Here is a 21,195-nt window from a genome sequence, read left to right on the forward strand (position 1 = left end):
CCGTAGAAGATCTCGCGAAGAGAGAGACACCTTATGGGAAGAGAATGAAATCATGTAAGAGCTACGCAGGTGGGCTGGATTGCCAGAGATCATATGCTCCTGGAGCCAGCACAAGGGGAATTACGAAGAAGGGTTCCCGGGCGTCTTACTCTTCTTTCTTTGGCAAGAGAAATAACAGCTTTACAGCAGGCAGGCCTCCCACTCCGGTCACGAAGAACTCGAATTTCGTGTTGAGATCTAATTGATTTCGATCACGAGACTGTAAATACGAAAAAGAAACAAAACGGAAAAAGATTTATTACAGATAATTCAGATAGAAATTTTTTTTCTTCTGAAACAGCATGTAGCAATACACTCAGGGAAGAAAAAGACATCGGCCGGGGGCTCTCATTTCTGTTTTTGGTTCCTTGCTTTCCCTTCCGTTGCCGGCATAAAAATGAGAATTTTTTTTTTTGAAGCAAATGATTTATTTGTTCGAAATTTTCAAGAAATTTTCAATTATTCAGAACTCATCAAATCTGACGAAAGTAAGTGAATGAAGTTATATTAAATGCATAACATCCATGCAAATAGGTCTTTTTCCAATCACAGGAGGAGATCCAACTCGTTTGCTGGGGCAATCTAGGCCAAGTTAGATCCTGTGTCCGAGCCTTTGCTTCCATGCGGAAAAGAACACTATTGAAGCCTAAAATTCTGGAAAAAAAAAATGCCTTTAAGAAAAGCTTTCCATGCCCAAGATGGTAATAGTCCAGACACTGAGCAGGTGCTTTCCTTCCGAAAGGAGAAAGAACGCTGCTATAGGACTCACAGAAAGAAAATAAGCCTCAACAGGCTATCGTACAATTTGAACTTACAGTGATTAAACATGGAATATGGTCCAAAAAATGGAGATAAATTAGATGGGATTTGTCACTTCAGGCACACCAAGGTTGATTATTGGATCCTGGTCTGCCACATTCGAGAACGAAGGCCTCCCAAAAATTAGAAAGCATATCGATAGATGGCGTCTGCTGCACCATCTTCATCATTGGTCACGCCAATGACATTAGCCACAGCCTTTGCTTCATCTGCACCGTTAGCAAGTGCCACACCTAATGATGCTAATTGCAGCATCTCAACGTCATTTTCTCCATCGCCAATGGCCATGACCTGCATGAAGAACACACTAGCTATTCTTATCTCCAGGATCACATAATATTCTCATAAAGATCACAGTTGGTTCTATGCCACTAAGCACAACCAAGGGAACTAGAGATGAGCTTTGCAATTGACAAGACCAGATATGTGCCACCATTAGGTATCTGTAGTGAAGAGTACTATAATGGAAGGTATGAAGAAGTACCGAAGAATCATACAGTGCGTATATACCTCTTCTGCAGTTGTTCCAAGATGATCCAGCAACAATTTTACTCCACTACCTTTTGAAGTTCCAACAGGGATGATTTCAAGCATATCTGGCTGGGCCTGGACAACACCGGCTCGCCCTTCAATTGCTGTGGCCCAGTATGGACGCAATGTACTTGCCACCCCTTGAGCCGTGTCATAGAACAACAGTTTCTGCATGGTCAGTATGTACATCAAAAGTACGAGTTAAATTTTCTCTCTTTCCCTAACACAGATGAATGTCACATATTAGAGTCGAGGAGGTACAAATAGCTTTCAAGATACCTGTATATCTGCAGCTGCCAAAAGGTGCTCCACCGAAGGTATGATCTCTGCCTGTGAATAAAAGGTGGCATATGAAGCATTGATCTTTTGATGACCAAATGTCATTCAGATGACAGTAAGAAGTAAATAGTGGGTATAATATATTGCACGCATACCTTTGGTTCATGAAATATAGTATGAAGGGAATCAACCAAAGGGTGATCAAACAACGTTAAGCATCGATCTTGGCTGAAAGCAATAAGAGGGATCTTTTTCTCCCAAGAATACAAAAGTGCCTGCATTTTGTGCAAATGAATCCCACAAGTTAGCCACAGAAGAAATAAAAAATTTGGAAAGACCTTCAGGCTGGCAGGTTACACAGCCATCCATTAGTGTTACTTTTTGTCTTATTGAGGGATCATATTACAGTCAAACCGTGAAGCAGCGAAGTTGTGGGTTTGCAAAGTTGAAAATGTGAAGCATAAATATTTTGCTACAGACACATAATATAGCACTCTCTCCCAGTGGAACTCCTTTTTTTGTTGATAAATATAATATATGATGACATTTATTTTTTATTTTTGTTTCAACATATCCTGTCAAACCCAGTTGAATTGAAACTGACCACTCTTTCACTTTGATGGCCAGTGTGGTTTTGACAACATTGACTCGGATACCTGAAGTTCATAATACTTTGAAACCTTTCAGTCATTAGTTGAAAGAGAAAAATGTACCTCTCTGCACACATCTGGATCTAAATTCCTTCTAAAAAGCTCCCGACCTTGTCTCCCATACACAAGTAAACCCTGCAGTTCAACAATTCACAAAAATATTAGAGACACAAACCTATGAAAGACAATACACAAAAAGAATTAGAGACAAAAATCTATGTAAGACAACATTTAGTATTACAATTTTGAGAAGCAGAGCAGAGTGTGATGATTGTAAAACTGCTACGTAGCACTTAATGAGCAAGTTAGTTTTTTTTTTTTTTTTTTGGGTAATTGTAAGGGTTTTGGGGCCACAGATCCACATCAGGTAAAAAAATGATACATTTAAACTAAATGTACTTTCTGAACAATAATTCAGACTTGCAAATTATTATTTCATACAACCAAGTGAAACTGTCCCACAATAGAAGCATCCTCAAAATATGAGAGGCAATGAATATGCATTTTTGAAACCGGAACATAGACAAACCTGGAAATGCATTTCCAGGTTCAGGTTGAGCCAGTTCAACTGGGTTGAATAGATTCAAATATAAAAAATTATCACTAAGTATCAGAAACCCAAATAACCCAGCTTACAAAATGAACCAATCAACTTGGCCTATTTTTCTAATTTCATTAGAAGCCAACTTTCACAGGCCTCCCACCAGTTCGACCTAGTACTCTCCAGGGCTCATGACATTCACATCAAGAGTGAAACCCATAAGCAAAGTTAGTTTTCTAAAGACATATACTGTAGAGAAAATGCTCCTAAGTCTTTTTTGTTTTAGTAAAAAAAGTCTAGCTGAAACCACTCACATTTTGTAGTATCCTGAACTTTATCTAGGAATTCCATTACAGGGGATCATTGTGTCTTGTGACAAGATGTAGATTTCACTTCCTATGCCTACAGTCTCCAGTATTCTATTATCACTAATACCGGATTGCAAGCAGTTAATGAAATTCTAACACACAAATAACATTCAGACTACCCCCCCTTTTTCTCCACCTATCTTAAATCTTTTACTCTGTAAAAACTTCTGCAATATGTAATTTGTATGCTACATGACATGACGAAATTGGGAAGTGGACATACGAAACTTGGTAGTCCTTAGTAAAGTTGAACTGACAAACCTGTAAGAAGACCCCAGGTGAGGATTCAGAAACGACACCTCCCTTTCCAACTAAATCAACCATTCGGAAAGCACTGATGACTGCCGCACGAGACTGCTCAAAAAGATAAATAAGTAAGATAATGACAAAAAAATATCATCTATTAAGCTACTCCACAAGTTACTGGCCACATCGAAAGGGCCAAAAGTAATTGAATTTACCTTTCCAGTGGCAATCACTATCTTGACTCCCCGTGACATGGCCTCCCTCAGAGCTTCAGCTGTTCTTGGGGAAATTTCACTTTTACTGTTCAGTAAGGTCCCTTGCATATTCACAAAAAAGGGTCAGGAACACAAACAAAATTAGAAATTATTGAAACTACCGTAAATTGTCTCATCTCACCATCCATGTCACAGAAGATATAGCTAAATTTCGGCCTATAAAAGCGTAAGCTCCTTTCTTTGTTGCTTTCATTTGATATTTGACCTGTAAAACTCTCAAACTGCCACTTATTTTATAAACCACAAAAGTGATTTCGGATGGAAAGATGTAGGTTATTTAGTGCAATAAGAAACTGTAGAATTTACATACCATCTGAAGTATTTGTTTTAAGCTTTCCATCAACTATGGCATCGTATGCACTCTGAATTAGACCTTTTCCTTTCCATCCAAGACTGTGCAAAACGAGTTCCTCTTCCTTCTCCATTTCTGCTTCAGCCTCATCGCTAATCTCGTGATCAAACCCCAAAAGGTGCAGCAATCCATGAACCTGAAACAAACAGATAAGCTATGATCATCTAGAGTCAAAAAGGTTGTTCATTCATGTGCCCTGGCATGGATTAACTTTTCAAATATGATACACTATTCAGATGCAGATAAATCAGACCATTCCAGAAAGAGAAGAAGAATTTAGCACCAATACAGTGACAAGCAAAGAAGAGAGGAATAGAAGAATGTCCAGACATTCAAAGCCCAATACATGAGTTTGTCTCACTTCTAACCAGTTTAGGTAATATGGAGTTTAAATTCTTTATAAGAAAATGTCTTAGTGTAGAAAAAACATAGAGCAGTATTTTTTTAATAACAACAGTCACAGAAAGCAGTAAACTAAGTGGACTCTAAATACCATTCCAAAAAAAAAAACGGAAGGAAAAAAGCTCCTCAAGTACCCATGCTTCCTCTTCCAAAGAAGACCTTACATTTTCTACTTGATACAGTATTGACTCTTCTTTGTTTATACCATAATTTTATTCTTATAATAGCCTACTAGCTTCATCTCATTCCATATAAAATAAATCTCATAGGATGAATTCAAATTCACGCTCAAAAACTAAAAAGATGTAATGTATTACATTTAGCAACAACACAAATATGTAACATCCTTTTTCGGGGAATAAATACCCATATTTATTTCTTCAAGAATGATCAGGTCCCCGGGCAAGACAAGATTAGCATCATGAAATAATTTAAGCCATGTATGAGTGGAGAAGATGTATTATATCCTCCAAATGGCACATTTGGCTTGCTATAGCATGTGCCACTAAGTAATCAGATCAGTATTTTAAGCAGTCTAGCAAACCCCTTGAAAAGAAAAGTATAATCTGATGATAATATGAGGACCAACCATGAGGATGCGTATCTCATCAAGGAGAGCGTGGCCTCTCTCCTCTGCTTGTCTTGCTGCTGTCTCAACAGAAATCACAATATCTCCCAGCATGAGCTGAAAAAGTAAATAACTTACGTAAACATAAGATTACTAATTAAAAGACACACCAAAAAAACACCAAATCAATCAGAATGTGGTTCTTACGATGGGGAGCTCAATTCCAGGAATATGTTGGGACATGGAAAGAACATCTGTGGCATGGTCCTCATCTCTCCAATCTTTATTCAATTTTCGCATGAAGTCGTCATTACAAAGCAGTACAGAGAGCTCAACTTTTTCAAAATTACCAACATCATCAATAGCCGTGTCTCTTGTTTTATACTGCCAATCTTTTAGACCATCAAATGCTATTTTCATCGCCATAGGAGAATCCAAGCGAAGCATTTCTGCAATGTTCTGCAAAATCAAAGAGAATATGAAAAGACCAGACAAACATAATAAAGTGGATATTCTTAAATGAAAACGGAACTCCTAACATCCACGAAAAGATATATATCGAGTGCAGCATGCTCCAAAATAACCTCACCAAAAGCTCGGGATCATCGGGCAGCTCTTCTTCGATACAAATTCTAACAATGAGCTCCAATTCCTTCTCCTTAGGCGGCTGCTTCTTCGCCGTGGGCCGTCCTCTCGCCTTTCGGAACCCCCTCAAACTCGCAAAACACCCGGCAAATAAACGTCTTGGAGAGCTTGGATTCCGCCACGAGCCATAGAACCCGGGGCAGAAAACCTCAGTTCCCGAGGAAAAAATAGGTAATCTCGCTGAGGGGAAGGAAACGAGAGAGGGCTTAGAGAAGGAACGAAAAGAGCCGGTAAGTGCCGAGGGGTTGGTGGCAAGTGGAAGCGCACGGGCGACGACGCGCGACATGGCCGAGGATGAGAGAATGCGACTGAGGGACGAAGGCAGTCGTGGAACCATTCATACAAATTTTTGTTTTTTACAGTCTCTCTACGTTTTCTCTCCCGAGTGTGTGAGTTGGGAGGGGAGGAGGGGAGAGTTTAACATTAACTGGAGCATCGAAGAAAAAAGGATGGGCGCGGGGGCGGCCGAAGCAATCGGTCCAACTGAACGTTAAAGAGATAGGGGGTAAATCGGTCACCTAATACTCCCAAGTTAATTTCGCCCTCAACAGTACCACGCCTTGTAATAAGGGATTCACATTGATTAGGTAGGTATTCTTTCATTAGCTCTACCGATGGAGTTTACAAGAGGCACGAAGATTTGGAATTGTATTTTCCAAGCATATATCAATGGGTCTAACAAGTGCAACCGTGTTGCAGAGCCTATACGTTTTTATAATTCAGCAAGTTCCAACGCAATATCAACCCACTTAACTCCTCTTTAATATTAGCACCTGGATTTAAAAAGGAATTCATTAAGCTAGATTTGAAAAATCTAAGTGTGAGAAAATTAAGAATGTCACTATTTATTCTCCTTTAAATTAGCCATTTTCAAAATTCTATTTCCGAAAGAAGAAAACAATCTTTTCGGCGAGGCTGTGAGAACGGCTTGCATAACATTATCTATCAAATCCAAAAAGCATAAGATCTTGATAGCAAAACTTTGTTGATACCGTTACATTTTTTTTCTACAATACAGTCCGATTAAAAGACGTATTACAAATCGAATCATATTTTGTACACGGGGACAATCCCAAGAAGATCAAAACATTTTCTCATAACAACAGCAGTTGCCTCGCACAACAATAACCTGCTCGTTTCCTCTGGTGATCCCACCACCTGTCCCAATTGAAATAATCAATGCGTTCAAATAATCTACAGCTTAATCTTGACTAGGTATGACACAAATACCCTAAATCGGTTTTCTACTTTTCTTCCTGCATGGTCTATCATAGCCTCTTTGGGAACTAAATATGAAGTGATTCATTCTTTTTTCTCGGGCAATCTATGGCACTAGAAATAAAGACAAGTTTGGAATTAGGCTTCGGGGTGGAGTGGTCATACCTGGCAGCTTGTGTAAAATCTGGTAAATTTCTCAGATAATTTGTAAAGGTAGTCACATAGAAGGTTGGGTAAGAGGTTGGTGCAGACCTCTTCAACAATCTGCAAATGCAGGAAAAAAACATCTTAGGTTCTCTCTTTTTCAACGCAATAAAGATAAGTCAGTCTTACCTCCGAAAATTGAACCAGATGAAGCCCCAAAACCCTTTCATCCTCATGATCGAGTAGGAGGTTTCCCATCTGTTAATTTAAAATAACACCAAATAATAAAATGTAAACCACCTCTGTAAAGTTTCTACAAAAAAGAACATTTCGTATTTTCAGCATGAAAGTTCCTCAACAGTGAATAAAAAGCATGTACCTTCTTAAGTTCTTCTACATCTTTACCAGATTTTCTGATAATAGAACAGATACGTGCATGTGCATACAGCAAGTAAACAGCAGTGTCTCCCTGTTAAAAGAGCCAGGATGAACATGAAAGAAACCACTCTAAATTCAACAAACTTGAAATCTAACCCAAAAAATAAAAATAAAATCCTTCTAAACTTTTGCCTTGTGTAAGAACAAATAATTTTTTTGGTCCTACACCGTCTTACTAGCTCAAAGAAGTACATCATAGAATGCATGAACCAATCAGCTTTTAAGATGTTTTTTCCTTCAATAGCTCTTAAGATTTTTTGAAAAAAAAATAGCATTTAAAATGTTAAAATAAAACCAGACCTTGTCATTAAGCATTGCATCAAAACTAAACTGGTAATTTGTCAGCCTATTGTTCTTGAGATCAGCATACCTGTTACACAAAAAATCATGCCAGGTCAAGAAATTGGAGATATTCTGACAAGTCGATACCATGAATTTTTCAAAAAATATTTCCAATAAAAGATGTAATCCTATCTTCTCACGTGGTTCTAGAGGAGCAAAAGCATCTTGCAAATTATACAAGATCAATAAACAAGCAACTAAAGACTCAAAAGTAGATGCCCTACTTGACAGCTCCATAGCCAACAGCTTCAGCCGTTAGCTCAAGTTCTTCTTCACTCCACTCTGCAATTTTACCTGGTCAAGACAAAATACAGTATGTTCAAAATTCTTAAATATTGATTTTCAAAAATAAAATCCTAAATCTTTAAAGTGATAAAGGAGTCTCTTTAACACAAACTTGAAAAACAGATGCTGTTGTAACACAACTCTGTGAATCTGGTTTGACTTGCAAAACTATTCTGAAGCATGACAACAAAACACCAGTCAAACCAACATCAAGAGTGCAGACTACTAGCCAGTCTGGACAATGTAGTCGAAGCTCCAAGACTGTTATGCCACAACACACAAATTACTTTATCTAAGAAACATTGACAGATCATTCTATATATTTGCAATACATAAGAAGGCAACATCCATCACTTAGCCTATGAGTTTCTAATCAACCTTCTTGAAATTTGAAAATAACTACAGTGGAAAATCAACTTTTCCCTCACATAAGTAGGACAATATTTAGCACTATTATTGATACAGGGAACTACAGACATAATGCAATTTCTGGCATCAAGCATCAGATGATAAGATGGTTTTCCCCAAAACTCTCTGTGAGTAGACAAATTCTCATAACTGAAGGAAAACTGTTTACCCAATTACAGCATATGAACAACCTAAGTTAGGAGGCTAAGAATTTTTCACTTTCGCCAACAGGAATACCTAAAAACTTTCACTTCCACAAAATCCTATAACCTACTGAAGTCATTAATACTGATTTATTGAGATTTTAACAAATGTAGTATATCATAGAGTAGAAGATCCTTCTAGGCGTGAATAACTAAATAAAAGCTGCCTAAAATAAGTTATATTAGCAAAGCCAATTTATAAACAAGTAATCCCTTGTTGTAACAGGTCCCCCTCTTGTTTAGCGGCTTGTAATTTTGTTCTCTGCCTTTGTTTTGAATAATATTCGCCTTTCTCAACAAATAAAATAAGTACATTAGCAAAGCCAATTTATATAGCATTTGATACCCTATTCAGGAAATGGAATCTTAGGTCATATAGACCATCACAAATTTGCACACAGATACTTCTTTTATAAAAGTTTAAAACCCACTGATCTGAGGCTCTAATGGTGACTCAGCTAGAGTTTAAAAGTTCTAGTTGAACCAGAGGAACTACATTAGCAAAAAAACACACTTCATAGTTGATGGTTGGTGTTGAACAATGGAAAAGGAGTTGGTATGAAATACTACCAGATCGAAAATCAAAAATGCTCAAAAACTGGTTTCTGAAAAATACCACATTAGCTCAACTTGCCCTGTTCCTCATTTATTCATAGGATACTACAGTTAAATCAGATATTTTAAATTTAAATATTCTTAAACATGTACCTTATTAACCTAGTGGAAAACAAAATTATTCACTTCACTGTTTAGGACGTGCATAAAACAGGACCATGACAATAGGGGGAACAGGCAAAACAGGTACAAGACCCAAAACTGACTACAGTATCAGCCTTATTTTATCTGAACCAGGGTCCTCCATAGCCCCATCACTTAGGAAAAAATTTGGCCAAGATGGCCAGACTGCACAATTGCAGGTCATAGGTTCCCATCTTAGGCCCTTGAGGCATGCTCTTTCCTGACACAATTATAGGTTGAAATGAAAAAAAAAAAAAAAAAGGCAAAAAATTAACCATTGTTCTCAAGGCGTTGTTTTAGTTCCATTTTACTCCGATTTTTTGCCTCATCAAGTAAGTCAACTAATCGAACAACTTCAGTGGCTCGAGTCCGAAAGCGTTTGCCATCTGCTCCAAGCACAAGACCAAAACCAACATGACTTGTTTTGGGGTATGAAGTAGCATCATTAGCGGGAAGCCAACCAGCACGTTTGGCAGCCTAACAACAAGAGAAAAAACAGTTTCAACATCAAATGAAGCAAATACCTTCACAACATGATTAACTTCTAGCACAAAGCCAAACGAATGCAGAATGAAGTAATATGCCCATCATATAAGAACCCTGTTTCCACAACTTACTAAACCTCTCATTATATGTCATAATAATCAATGTAGCTAGTGTCTTCAATCTTAGGGCCTTCTGCTCAAAATTTTCATCGAAGCCAATTAGAATAAAAGTCAAAACAATCCACTTAAGGTTTCTTATATTTGATGCCTGCATTTGGGGGCTAAAATTTTATACCATGCAAGAAGAAGATATCACATCACCATCCAATTTCTTGCATGTACTAGCACATTTCATGATAACCATAATGACCACTTGTTGGACTATCGGAGTTGAATCAATGACTCTGATTCACCTTGTCATCAACCTTTCCTTTAGAAGAGAGACATTCCATTGAGGAGAGGTTTCAACCAAAAAAAGAAAAACTAGGGACTTCAAGCACAAAGGGGACAGTTTGCTTGAAGGTATGAATTTGTAACCCTTTTATACCATGTAATCACTTCTTAAAATATTTAGATTTATGAATAAATTTTTTATTTAGAATTAAATCCATTACCATCATTATGTTGGTTTCATTACTTCAGAAAACATTTTCAATGTTGAGTAAAGAAAGAAAATAATATTGTAACCAGGAATAAGAGGAAATTCTTATTACTAGATACAGAAAAAGGACCAGATAATATCACTTCAAAATAAATAAATGCATGTGAAAAAAATTCAAATAAATTACACTGTAGTCAACTCCAGTCATATGCAACCTCACATGCCGTTTGGTGTGCAACTTATGCAATTTGGTCAGCAGTGTGACAGCAGGGACCGAAAATAGAAAGTTTCAAGGAATGAAAAAAAAAAAAAAACCATAGCAATCACCCCTGACCATGCTAAGAGACGAGGGAAAAATCATGCTAAGTGACAGGAAGTAATAGTTCATACATATGAAGTTTGAAATTTTCCGATATTAAACTGAATAAGCCACAAATTAAATGCTACATACGCTGAATAGCATTTCAAAGTGAGGTGACTGTCCAACGTCAGTTACATACACCATCCATTCTGCTTTTTCTTCATTAAGTCGATACCTTCAAACATGATGAAGCAAAAATATGTCATCATTAAAAAGAAGTTATGTAAGAAATTCCAAAAATGCAAATGGAACAAAACACCAGTATTGCGTCTAAGTAATGAATTAGGAATCCATGAAAACTATTAGGCCAATCAACTGCACACAAACGAACTAACCAAAGAGCTGCCAGATCAGTTGAAGCATAGTTGAATCCTCCATCACGTTTGACAACAATTAAAGGGTTTGGATGCCCTTCAATAAATATCACACGAGCACCTTTACTTTCTTCTATTAGTCCTTTGCTGGTCAATTCCTCAAGGACTCCAGGGATATAAGGATTATAAAAACTCTCCCCCTACAAGAACATGGATGTCAATTTCTTGCCAGTCAGCAAATGAAAACATCATAATAACACACTGCTCCATGAATTATTAGCCAAAAGGCTTAATGTAAAGAAAAAAAAAACACAAAGTCACTAATATAGATTACAGAAGCAGACATAGTTACATGTAACCAGAAAGTAATCAAAATTTTGTAAGGGGCACAAACAATATCCCATAGAAAAAAATGGCAAAATAAAAAACCAGACCAAACCTATGCACGAGCATATGCCTTCTCAATATATACATATTGGAAAATGGCTTTATCAGCAATTTTTATTAAGACTATTCTTTAATGAGATTTTTGCATAAGGTAAGTGTTAAAACTTAGGATTCCATGATGTATAATCAAAGTAGAAGAAGATTAAGGGGTGAGAAGAAGAAGAAGAGTTGTGGAAAGAAGGTTAAGGAGGAGAAGAAGAAGAGTGACGAATTTGGAGAAGGAAAAAGAGGTTGGAGAATTAGGGTTGTGGAATAATTCTAACGCTCCCCCTTAAGTTTTATTTATAGATGCTAAAAGTATCAACACTACGAGTATACCCTTCACCCTGGTAAGAGTGAAGAAGAGACAAAAATCATAAACTAATTACAATCTGTAACACTCTAACTTATTCATATCTTCCAATACTCCCCCTCAAGTTGGGAGGTAATGGCAGTGATCCTAACATCTATTTTATTTGTTTCAAGTTGGGATCACTACCATTACCTCCCAACTTGAGGGGGAGTATCGGAAGATATGTAGTAATGATATCCTCCATCACGGTGTCCCAAAGACAAGTACAAAACCAGACGCATACTCGCAAAAGGTAAAAATGGGTGATAAAATATAAGTCGTAACCAACCTCAAAGGATTTCGAACAAAAATAGTGATAATAATCACTAAAGTGGGTAATGCCTGTTATTCACAAGACGGCGAAAAATAAAAGCAAGGGTACCAATAAAAAAGTCTCAATGGACTTAAAAACACCCATACATAAAAAAATGATCAACCATAGCAACACACCAAAAAGGGTTGGCCAAAGGGGGTAAACGAGAGTCAAATAAAAGATAGTAGGAGAAAGCCTGTCAATAATAAAAGGGTAATGGGGAATCAATAGAAAGATAAGATGAAAAGTTGAGGTCATCATGTGCTTTATTTTTCGAAGTAATTCAAAATTTTCATTATATGAACCAATGTTGACAATAGTCAGCAAATAATTAACCCAAGGCAAGCAACCGAGGAGTTCTTCTTTAATAATAAAGTCTTAATCAAAGAGACACAATAGCAGTTGCGGTAATGAGCCAATGCTCAAATAACACATACCAAATATGTTGTTATATAGCAGCAAATAACCAGTAAATAGTAAAAGTCCTTAAGAATAATAAAGACACGTGAGATAATCAACAGCAAGTCCATCCTTGAATAAGGAAGATGTACACCAAATAATAAGTTGGAGTCGAGTAATAAGTTGCCAATCAGTTGAACTTAATGTTGTTAATCTTCTCAAAAAGAATAACTGAACTGAGTGTTGCTAGTTCCAAGAGCAGTTGTAATGTCTTCTAAAAAACAGAGAAGAGTAAATAAACTATATCAGTGAATAATTCAGACACCAAACCAAAAGCTAGCCATACTAAACCAACTAATTAGTAGCTAATGACATCAGCATTCAGTTATAGCTTGAAAGGGTTTCACCAAGTGATAGGCTAAGCGAAGCTGCTCACTTCATAAGGGGCTAAGCTCACCGAGTGCTGCTTCAACATGTTGTTAATATGCTACAAAGATTTCTCATAACTAGAGAAGAAACACACGTTTGAATCTAATCCTAAATCAGAATCTCCTTACATAAATACTATTGTAATTTGCAGCATTAAATCAAGTAACTACATTTTTTGGAAAGTTGTCATAATTCATAATAGGAACACTTATTCTCTTTGACAAATAAATCAAGGAAGGTTTCTGAAAATAAGATGATCTTCTAAATATTTTTTCCAAATATTGTTAGTTAACAAACAGAAACTTTCCAAGGATAGATTATCAAATATTTTCCTGATATTGTTGATTAATAACAACAACTCAAAAAGTGAAGCAAAAAATTCGGCTTAAATTCAGATCTTCGCATACAACAGGATATTAGCATGACCTTTGATTCTTCCAATGCAAATATCTCCTTAAATATATATCAGATCGACATGAAATCTTCTCCTTTTGAAACTAGACTTCAATATCTTTCATCCAAGTATAACTTCTATTTATAAAATATACTTCTTTTGAGATAAATAATATGATAGATTTTTAACTGTGTAATCTGGCCAAACTGAGTATTATTTCTTCTTTGGCCAGCATGACCATTGACTCTTCCGAGATATATATCTCCATATGAAAAAACTCAGATTGAGAATTGGTTGAATACGTACGAAAATAGACTTATAAATATTTCTTTGATATATAATTCTCCATACAAAGTCTTGTTTTTCATAGCATAAAACGGCTCGAAAGTTAAAGTTTTTTGCTACTACACGAAATTTTTCTGTTGGTTGACCTTTGCTGCTTCAGATGTCGATTTCTCTTTTTAGAAAATTTTGATTCCAACGATTCTTTTCTAGTTGGAAAATGGACTCAAATATCTTTCCAACGGTATACAATTTTCTATATGAAAAATACGGTGAGAGAGTGAAACATCCAATGAAAAACAGGAATTGGGAAACAAGACTTAAGAAAAAATGAAAAACTTCTCTTTTTTTCTTTTTTTCTTCTTCTTCTCCTTTTCTATCTCAGATCTTTGCCTACTCCGATACCATGTTAAAACTTAGGATTCCATGATGTATAATCAAAGTATAAGAGGATCAAGGGCTGAGAAGAAGAAGAAGAAAAGTTGCGGAAAGAAGGTTTAGGAGGAGAAGAAGCAGAGTGACAAATTTAGAGAAGGAAAAAAAGGTTGAATTAGGGCTGTGGAATAATTTTAACCCCCCCCCCCCCCCCCTCCCCCCCTTAAACTTTATTTATAGATGCTAAAAGTAGCAATATTACAAGTATACCCTTCACCCAAGTAAGAGTGAAGAATAGACAAAAATCATAAACTAATTACACCAATGACACTCCAATTTATTCATATCTTCCAATAGTAAGAATCACATGAAAAAATTGATTTCCTATAATTGCAAAATGTACCGGAGAAACAAGTGACGACTCGCAACAACAGACCTTTTTTTTAATATTTGAAAAAAGCACACGACATTTGACAGCTTTAAGTTGCAAGACAATTTTAAGAATAGTACCTTTTCCTCTAATTTAACTCCAAGCCGTTTATACACTTGATCAAATTCTTGTCTGCTAATCTCACAAACTTGCTTCCATGCCCTACGGTATCGAGGCTCACCACCCTATCAATGCAAAAGAAAAACAACAAATGACAAACCAAACATGTACTCATTAGAACAATATTCATTCTTATCTTAATTGTGAGGATTTTCTTAGTATGAACGTTAGTTCACAACTCCTTGTATCCAAACCAGCCAAGTATAGTTCAAAACATTGCACGAATCACCTGCAGTTGAACCACAGCCTGCTGAGCTCTTTCTTTGAATGAAGGATCTTCATCAAACTTTAACTTTGATGCTTTGTAGAATGCCTACAAATTGACAAGTGTTAATGAGTAAACCATAAATTCCTTCGTCAAAATCTGATCACCAGACTTTGGATATACTAAATTCGTATGTTTCATTTCGAACTTTTCGTACTCAATGTAAACCAAAATATGGCACCCACAACAAAATTAAATTCATATATAAAGATGATTGTTGAAATGCAGGGATGGCACAGCTTTCCTTCCTGATTCCAAACAGCTTTCTTTGAGCTTAGCTGTTAATATCAATCTGTTACAGCTAAAACAAGGCCTTATTGAACTTTGGCAGAACCATAATGACTCCTTAACTTTAGGACACTTCCAACAAAAATGGCCCCATTATTTCAACTAACTAAATAAAAATAAAAAAAACAAAAAGACTAGTCAAAAAGTAAACTTTTTTTTTTGAAAAAGATAAACTAGTCAAAAAAGTAAACCAGTCAAAAAGTATTGTGAAAGACGAAAGAAGACAAGTCCCAGTCACCATTTTTTACCGCCACATAAAAATATAGAAGGAAAAATGGATGGCATCTTTGAACCAACCCAGCTTCCATTGAATAAACTTTCCTTGGAGATAAAAAAAGTAATTTTCATCTTACGATTTCTACCATATATTCAGTCCAAAAGTAGTGATACTATAAAAAAGGTATATTACAGGGGAAAAGCATGAAAGTCACTTTAAGATCTAAATTTCATCTTTAGTAAACTTTCCGAGAGACATTTAACAAAAATACTTAACAGACACGGGTGAGTTCTAAGAAAATTTTAAGATATATATACACGATGAAACCATGCATTAAAGATAAAAAAAAAAAAAAAGTGAAAAGATTGTTAAGTATAAATATTGAACTAACCTGCAGATCTCCAATAGCCTGATCACCAGCCTCCTCCCAGTTTGGAAACATCTCAAAGAGGTACTGAATCAACATGCCAAACTGCAGAAAAGAAAACTTACCTAAGAAAGAAACTTCAAACAGGTAATGGAAACAGATTGTTTGTATATAACCCCACCTGTGTGCCCCAGTCACCAACATGGTTTCTCCGAAGAATGTCCACATTTGAATATTCTAACATGCGAGCAAGTGTGTCCCCAATGATCGTTGATCTTAAGTGGCCTACATGCATTTCTTTTGCAATGTTGGGTGATGAAAAATCAACCACTGCCCTTTTTACAGGAAGCAGTGGTGCCCATGTCCCAATTCCATCAACAAGCATCTTTTGTATGGTCTGCATGTAAGACAGTATAACTAGTAATGTTTTGTATTAGTTGTCAAAGTTAAACTGTGCTCAATAGATTCAAATAAACACCTGAAATAAATAGAGATATAAAGAAAAGCAAAAGCCATGCCAACACCTTAGCAATCCATTTGTTTGACAAAATAATATTCACAAACCCAGCTTTTGCAACAGATGTAGATTCTATAATTTCAGAAGAGGGTAAATTTCTTGCAAAGGCCTGAAAGAGAAAACAAGTGGTTTTGTCAGACATAGGATTACAATCACAAAGGCTTTGGACATTGACACTGAAAAGGCCAGCAGAGAGAGATTATTGAGAATGTATTAGTACCTCTCCTATAGAACCAGGACCACCTTTGAACTCGGTTGTTTTGCCTTTTACTTTAGACCACATGCTCATAGCATTATTGCTACAAAGAAACAAATCATCTTAACCAAACAAATATTGAGAGGTACCAAAACCATACAAAAATCCATATCATCGTGACTCCAAGAATTTGGTTCTAAATGGTACAGACTGGTACACTCTTATGACCACTTTAAATCAGTTCATCCATCTTGTACCATCACGCCAAGTCAGTTTCTTTCATCCTTTTTTTTTAGAAGGGTGAATAGAATTTTCTTAGATCCATTAAAATTAATAAAAATAAGATAAGAAACTCACCACTGATAATCACCGAATTTTTGTGACACTGTAACCAGAGGTTCTACATTTGATTCATCTGGAAACGTTGTTCTAAGAGAGACTTCAAATAATTGAGATAGTTGCTTCTTAAGATTTCCAGTTCCACCTCTGTTCTGTCTCATAACAACATTATGCATCATGTCAAAATGAGTAACAAGCTTCTATGGTGGGAAGAACATAATTACCATCAGAATGAAATATTAGTTGCAAGATCCTATGAACAGGATAAAAAAGACAACAACAGTACACAATCGTGATTCTGAGATAAATTCCAAGATAAAGAATGTGGAACACTTTCAATGATTTTTATGTTCCTCATTTGGGCTTCTGCTGCTTATGAGGTAACATCATCAAAATTGACGGAAAAAACCATACTTCAGGAGTACTTGTTAACTTTGTATACAAACTATAACTAAATCAATAGCATTTATGTGTGAAGAGGGATACACTAATAAGTGAACAGTGACTGCAACAACAAATAGATTCAAATACATGGAAGAAGAATGGAGATTTTTCAGAAATCCTTTATTTATGTGCTGCAATCCTTTAATTATGTGTCAGAAAATGTTCCTTACACATGTAAGATAAATAGAAAATTTTAACCTCTTTTTCCTTTTATTTGCATTTAAAAAGTGAAGCATGAGTAAGAGGAGTATTAATAATCTCAGGCAGGAAATATGACAGGCTCAGGAAATTACACAATTTGCAGAATACATATAATGATACCATTACTGAGCATGCGAGCCACAAGGGTCACCCATCCCCCCAAAGGTAGCAGAATCGCATACCTTATTAACTCCCTCATAATCCACTGATCCATCTCAGGCCTACCCAAACTTTTAAGTATATATCACCAGGTAACTTGAACTACGTTATTTGTGCACATACCTAAATATCTAAAATTTCCTCTAACCTAATGATACATGGCAAGGAATGCCCTCATGTTGTAGGATTGGTTGATGGACACATTCAAAAACCAGGAGAAGAAAAGGTAATCACATACAATTCAGTCACCATTAAAACAAGTAGGACCACCACTGTAGTTGTGTATAACAAATATGAGGGACAAATTTTTGAAAGTATCCAAGTGCCCCTAAACTGACGTATCCAAGTCCTCAAACTGCAGAACCCAGTCACAACCCTCTACCAAGTTCATGGCTACAATTGAAAACAAGCTTGAAGGCTTCTATTCTTGTGTGGCACCATCTGATTGGCTTAGATTCACCTGTGGCTCACTCAAGCAGTCTCTTCTTAACCTCACAAGGGACAACTGCTCTACAGAAGTCTTATCAGGTGAATACACTTTCCATGAGGACTATAATTAAGATGAATGAAACTCCCTCCTATTAGCACTCATTCTCTCATAGAAGAGAACAGTACAAAGTCAATTTTCCTTCTTACCTCAAAAATGAAAAATTTGAAAGCTTTCACATCACCAGAGTTGGTGGAGCTGCTTATAACAGAAGGCCATTTTGTTTCTTTCTCACCACAAAAACGACACTCTGAGGAAAAGAAGTCATGGATCAACACTATCCCACATCCAGATATAACATGAATAGGCCAAAACTCTTCCTAAAGTCTCCACTGAAAAAAGCAAAGAGGCAAATAGATGGTTCACTGTTCCATGAGTATAAACAAGCTTTCTGTTGTCTACATGCTTAGTAAGCTCACAGCAGCGAGGATCTTCCTTCTAGCTTCATATCAGTCATGAGAGCCCATTTGGCTGGTCAAGCATGTGACCAAACTTTGCTTTTTTTAAGCAAGAGGTGAAAGATAGAAATCTGTGAACAAGGCAAATTTTTTAAAGTAAAATTCAACTCTTGACTAAGGCCCTAGTGATAGACAATCTCTACCCTAAATTTCATATTTCACCTGGCATGCAAGAAGAAAAACAATTCATGCAAGAATCAGTTTGATATCTTCATTGTCTTAAGCAAGCAATTCTTCCCCTGTCTAAGCAGTTTGGTATAATTCATTGGCTCTGCTGTATCTTCAATTTTCAAATTGTAAACATCAGAAAAAATAGTCTCCCATGTCTAAGCCCAGCAAAAGGCAACATGGCCTACTTAACAAAGCAAAACCTAGAACATCCAGCATCCTCTCGCTTCTCCCTCAAAAGAAATGACTATTAGCAATCATCATAAAACATTGCAATGACAACAGAAAAACATGCAAAAACAGCAAATAAAGGTTCATGAGATCAATTCATTCAATTTGTCCGTTTTCATCTTCGTCAAACATAAATACAAGAAGAAAAAAATCTATGATTGAACTGCTTGCATGCAGTATTTCTTTCTAGATGCAAATCTCTACAATCAATATGTACCAAAAATGAAGCAATAGATAAAGATAGTAATATAAACCATTTTAAACCAATCTGTAACACAAGATACAGGATTTTTTTTCTTTTGAAAGGCAAGATGCAGAAAATTTGTTAGAATGCCATTCAGAAAAAAATACTTGTTATAACAAGACAGACAAATTGTAATCAAGAGTTACAGCCTTGTGTAATAACAGGCTCAAATTAAAAAAATGTAGATACTTACTGGATCTACTGCGCCTCCTAGCAGAGTAGCAGATGTTGACGTGTCACTGCTCATTGCTGACCAAAATGAAGCCTGCCTGCTATAAATTAATCTTCCGGTTGTTAATCTGAAGTAACCTGTCTAGTTTCACAAGAAACAGTACTTCCTGCATTAGACGTATTCAAACTTAAGTTGTCTTAGAAATTACCAAAACAGTAGAATATTGTGCCACAACCCGCACATGACAGCTCAAATCTTCCGTTATACACGGATTACTAATCAGCTCCCAAGAGAAGGGAGTGCCAGACTTTGTAAATGTAAAAATTTGCAATACCAACACACTTGTACCTTACAAGGAAGGAAAACTTCTAATTGGATAATATCAATGGCATGGTTTCCATCTTTGTTATGCTCAAGGTATTACCAACATAAGGATTGCACTGACCACTTATAAATTCGTGTAGACATTTGCACATATAAAAACTAAGAATGCAACCATTCCAAAGGAATCACGAAAATAGAGAAATGATGGTTGGAGAGATGGAAGACAACATCACGAGCTTGTAACAAGGAAAGGAAATTTGCTCCAAGCATTGACAAAATGCGACCGTGACCCAAAAGAACTCACCGGTAAATTAAACTTTTGTACTGGACTAGAGAACAAGTACACTGAAGACAGTAAAAATAACTGTTGATAACAACGAAGTATATAGAAAAAAATCATTCAAGACTTCTTTCCGGTTCAAATGTAGGAATCCAGAAAAACAAACAACACTCGTTTTAGGCGACAAACTGGAATACTTCTCAAAATAAAGTAGGCTAAGTTCGCCAAAAAAATGAACGCTAAATTCTATGGCAGGAAACAGAGTATATGAAAAATAGCTAAATAAGAAGATAAGGTTCAGACCACCACGCTTACCGGTTCCTGGTCGAGGCGGAGGTAGACGAGAGAGGCGACACAAGGAAGAAGGCAGCGCGGTGGACGAGAGCAAATGAGCAGGTGCCCCTGTCATTTGTTAAATACCCCACTGGTCCTTTCTCCCTACTGGCTGTTTAGGGTATTCGGCCGCCGAATAAAGCGAGATGCTTCCATCGTCACGGGAAAAAAAAAATGTAAATCTAAAAATACGAAAAATTATAACTTTCTTAATGACTAAAATGTCCCTACTGTCACTGAAATCGTCCTCCCCGCATCGAAACGTTCGGGCTCGCGGTACCAAAACAGAACCTTCAAGTCCGGCCAGAGTGTTGGTTCGCGAATATGAGCTCGTTGACACCGCTTATGGATTACGCCCAACATCATAATTATTTTGTTGTGTTAGTGTAATTTTAGTGAAAATTGGACAATAATTTTTTTAATAAAATACTATGATGGATTTAACTTTTTAATTAACAAAATTAAAATAATATTATATTAATTAATATAAAAATAATATACCTAAATAAACATGGTTACTTTTATAATGTCCAAATACTTAATCAAATTCTTATTTTTACTATATCTAAATTATCACTCTTAAATTAGTAATTTAATGTATTTTTAAAAGTCGTGAATATAACAAATAAATAAATAAGATATTTTAAAAAAATAAGATATAATTTTATTTAATTTAAATTAATACAATAATTTCAAAGTATAATATTAATATTAATTAAATTAGTAATAAAAT

At 36.1% G+C, this 21,195-nt stretch overlaps 2 protein-coding genes across 4 annotated transcripts; both read right to left on the bottom strand.

The window, feature by feature from the left end:
• Window positions 1–691: 691 nt before the first annotated feature.
• Window positions 692–6,112, bottom strand: LOC137946014 (endoribonuclease YBEY, chloroplastic). The gene is made up of 12 exons (XM_068792160.1): window positions 5,660–6,112; window positions 5,278–5,529; window positions 5,092–5,187; window positions 4,059–4,236; window positions 3,870–3,953; window positions 3,689–3,789; window positions 3,489–3,581; window positions 2,382–2,453; window positions 1,824–1,943; window positions 1,669–1,719; window positions 1,369–1,557; window positions 692–1,149 (listed from the first exon to the last, which is right to left on the bottom strand). Exons 1-12 carry the CDS (start codon window positions 6,050–6,052, stop codon window positions 982–984), a joined length of 1,797 nt encoding a protein of 598 aa, XP_068648261.1. The 5' UTR covers window positions 6,053–6,112; the 3' UTR covers window positions 692–981.
• A 539-nt stretch (window positions 6,113–6,651) lies between these two features.
• On the bottom strand, window positions 6,652–20,571 carry LOC137945343 (arginine--tRNA ligase, cytoplasmic-like). Of its 3 annotated transcripts, none has more exons than XM_068791197.1 (18): window positions 20,445–20,571; window positions 19,547–19,662; window positions 16,980–17,113; window positions 16,647–16,725; window positions 16,434–16,535; window positions 16,091–16,306; window positions 15,934–16,014; window positions 15,002–15,085; window positions 14,733–14,837; window positions 11,274–11,452; window positions 11,029–11,113; window positions 9,767–9,968; window positions 8,082–8,151; window positions 7,816–7,885; window positions 7,457–7,546; window positions 7,267–7,335; window positions 7,099–7,197; window positions 6,652–6,873 (listed from the first exon to the last, which is right to left on the bottom strand). In XM_068791197.1, the coding sequence occupies exons 1-18, from the start codon at window positions 20,536–20,538 to the stop codon at window positions 6,763–6,765; spliced, it is 1,986 nt and encodes a 661-aa protein (XP_068647298.1). In that variant the 5' UTR covers window positions 20,539–20,571; the 3' UTR covers window positions 6,652–6,762. The 3 variants fall into 3 exon arrangements, with proteins under 3 accessions (XP_068647298.1, XP_068647300.1, XP_068647301.1); XM_068791199.1 differs by having other exon boundaries at window positions 6,653–6,873; window positions 19,547–19,666; window positions 20,445–20,486; XM_068791200.1 differs by having other exon boundaries at window positions 6,654–6,873; window positions 19,547–19,691; window positions 20,445–20,495.
• Window positions 20,572–21,195: the final 624 nt, after the last annotated feature.

This window comes from Aristolochia californica, unplaced genomic scaffold (genome assembly GCF_029961685.1).
Source record: "Aristolochia californica isolate CCGP_79_NKW_82.1479 unplaced genomic scaffold, dmAriCali1.0.hap1 SCAF_12, whole genome shotgun sequence".
Taxonomy (NCBI): domain Eukaryota; kingdom Viridiplantae; phylum Streptophyta; class Magnoliopsida; order Piperales; family Aristolochiaceae; genus Aristolochia; species Aristolochia californica.